Source organism: Trichechus manatus, unplaced genomic scaffold (assembly GCF_000243295.1).
Source record: "Trichechus manatus latirostris isolate Lorelei unplaced genomic scaffold, TriManLat1.0 scaffold00186, whole genome shotgun sequence".
Taxonomy (NCBI): Eukaryota; Metazoa; Chordata; class Mammalia; order Sirenia; family Trichechidae; genus Trichechus; species Trichechus manatus.
Genome location: NW_004444122.1, coordinates 83,966 through 86,673, shown reverse-complemented (window position 1 = coordinate 86,673; position 2,708 = coordinate 83,966). Strand labels below are relative to the sequence as shown.

The following is a 2,708-nucleotide window of genomic DNA, read 5'->3' as shown; positions in this document are numbered from 1 at the left end:
ATTGACACAGTTGCTGCAACAGTGAGCTCAAACATAGCAACCATTGTGAGAATGGCGCAGGACCAGGCAATGTTTTGTTTTGTTGTACATAGGTTCACTGTGAGTCAGAACCGACTCGACGGCACCTTACAATGACAGATACCCCTTTTCCCTCTGGAAAGATAGGTAAATAATTGTTGAAGGCAAGAGATTGACAACACGTGCGTTGCAGTTGTATAGCAAAGAGGAAGTGTAAAAAAGTTAAAAGGGCAAGCAGAGGACATCAGAAGATGGATTCTGCCCCTCCAAAACTAGTTTTGCCACTAGCTAGTCTTACTATTTTAGTCACTTAACCTTTTTTGAGTCTTAGTTTCTCACTGCCCTGTATCATGGACTCAGATGTTGGTATCGATGATAAAAATGTAAGGACTTGCTTGTTTTTCCCCCAGTAGGTATTCACTATATTAAGCGTTGTAACTTTTATTGACATTGTATTTGTATTTTCTTTTGTAAGGATAAATATTTCATTATAAAACACACCAGGCAAATACAAACAGAAAGAAAGCACGAGCTTTTACCATTAGACTAAGCCAAGTTCTAGGCTCAAAGCAATAAACAGGACAAAAGTGATATATCTTCTTCATGGACCAAATAACATAAAGCTAAACTTCTGGAACATAGGTTCTTGATAAACTTACCCTCCATGATCATATTTTTAATATACTTCTTTCAGAATTTGACAACTCAGGTAGGAAGAAAAGCGTAATGAAAGGTAAATACACAAAAAGCTTTATTTAATAGTTGCATTGCATAAACTAGTAAGGTATTTACTTTTAAGGAAGTAAGAAAGGCAAGGAAACTCTACACCCTTCTGATAGCCCAGAGATGGTTTCAGAAATGTTTGTGGAGACACATTTGCCCCTTTGTACTTCTGACCTAAAAATCAGTTGCTTACTTCTCCCTAGATGTGCCTTCTGTATTCTTTAATGCATTAATTTCAGTAGATTAATTTTTACCCTTATCTGGAAGGGTAAACCGTAGGCTAACGGTAGGCTGCTAAAGGCAGCAGCCGCCAATCACTGAATGAGGATTTTTCTTTTTTTTTTAAACACATTAAAAATTTAATTTTGTTTCATGATATATTGCCACTTATATAATTTAATTTTCAGGAACCCTCTGGATATTGATGCCACTGGTGTGGTTGGACTGTCGTTCAGTGGACACCGAATCCAGAGTGCCACGGTGCTCCTCAATGAGGATGTCAAGGACGAGAAGACTGCTGAGGCCGCGATGCAGCGCCTGAAAGCTGCCGGCATTCCGGAAGAGAATACCTTTGGCTTCATGTTTGCATGTGTGGGCAGGGGCTTTCAGTATTACGGAGCTAAGGGGAATGTGGAGGCTGATGCATTTAGAAAGTTTTTTCCTAGTGTTCCCTTATTTGGCTTCTTTGGAAATGGGGAAATTGGATGTGACCGGATAGTCACTGGGAACTTTATATTGAGGAAATGTAATGAGGTAAAGGATGATGATCTGTTTCATAGCTATACAACAATAATGACGCTTATTCACCTTGGGTCATCTAAGTAAAGCCACCTCTAAAGTGGCTGCCATAAATTTTGGGCTCTGCCTTTTCCAGAAAATGGAAATTTGGGATAATATATGTATTTCAAACAAAAATGACTTTAAACATATCTGTTTTTTAGCTTTGACTGTTGCTCTAAAGATCACATTGGGGTGGTTTTTAATATATTAGATGAAAGACAACTTTGTATGTAACATAACGGAGAACAAGAGTTGAGCGCTTTTGCATCAGACAGAAACACACCGACTGTGGTTCTATTGCGCCAGCCTCTGTAGCTGCTGTGTGATGTGGCCTTAACCAGCTTTCCTGTATAGGAAGGGCAAAAGGAGACTCATCAGTAGACTGGAGATTAAGACATTCCACGACTACCTCTTTGCATTGGTAGATGAGCTTTTAGCAGAATCATGAAGACTTTTTATCCCTTAATAAAGGAGAAAAATATACAGATGGTTTGAGAAATCTTTTTCTGCTTCACCAATTTTTTCAGAAGCCATAATAAAATTATTACTGACTTTTAACTTGATAAAAATTAAAAAACTATTTTTGTTTTGGTACTCTAAAGTCACTTAGATAAATTGCCAAGACTAATCAGTATTTTATTACTTTGTAAGTAAAAAATTTTCCTATTTTTCTTCAGTAAAGAAATAGAAAGAAAAAAAAACTTTTTTTTTTTTCTTCCACCTAGTTCTGTATAGCTAATTGGCAGACCAGGGAATTATGTCACCTCGTTTTGGTTTTATACCAATAAAATACACCATGGAAACTCATTCAGGTAGCGTTTTGTATTTCATTGCTTTTGGTGGGTGAATGAAGGAACTAATTCTTTGTAAAAGAAAATACAGAATACTAAGTATTTTGTCAGCTAGTCGATCCTGGCATATTCTCAGTTGAAGTATTTTCAGGTTTGAATTTCTAATTTTATAAATACCTAAATGAGATATCTGCAGAGAGCAGCAGTTTTTCCCCAGTATTCATTCTTCCCTTTTTGCTTAGTGATGGAACCTTGGGTTTTGGCTGGGCATATGCATCCCTGGAATAAAGAAGACTGCATTTCCCAGTCTCTCTCGCAGGTATGACTATGTTCTGGCCAATATATGAGAGGGGAAATGTGTGTCCTTCAAAATGGTGGTGTGCCCATTTTTGGCCC

The 2,708-nt window shown here is 37.5% G+C and overlaps 1 protein-coding gene across 2 annotated transcripts in view; it reads left to right on the top strand.

The window, feature by feature from the left end:
• The window catches only part of FBXO22 (F-box protein 22), a 60,211-nt gene extending 57,514 nt beyond the window's left edge, over positions 1-2,697 (top strand). Inside the window, exon 7 of one of the 2 annotated variants that reach the window (XM_023741659.1) lies at positions 1,149-2,697. In XM_023741659.1, the coding sequence (XP_023597427.1) occupies positions 1,149-1,566 (418 nt within the window). In that variant the 3' untranslated portion in view covers positions 1,567-2,697. The remainder of the gene's footprint in view (positions 1-1,148) is intronic. The other variant, XM_004387457.2, reaches the window with a different exon arrangement.
• The last annotated feature ends 11 nt before the right edge of the window (positions 2,698-2,708 follow it).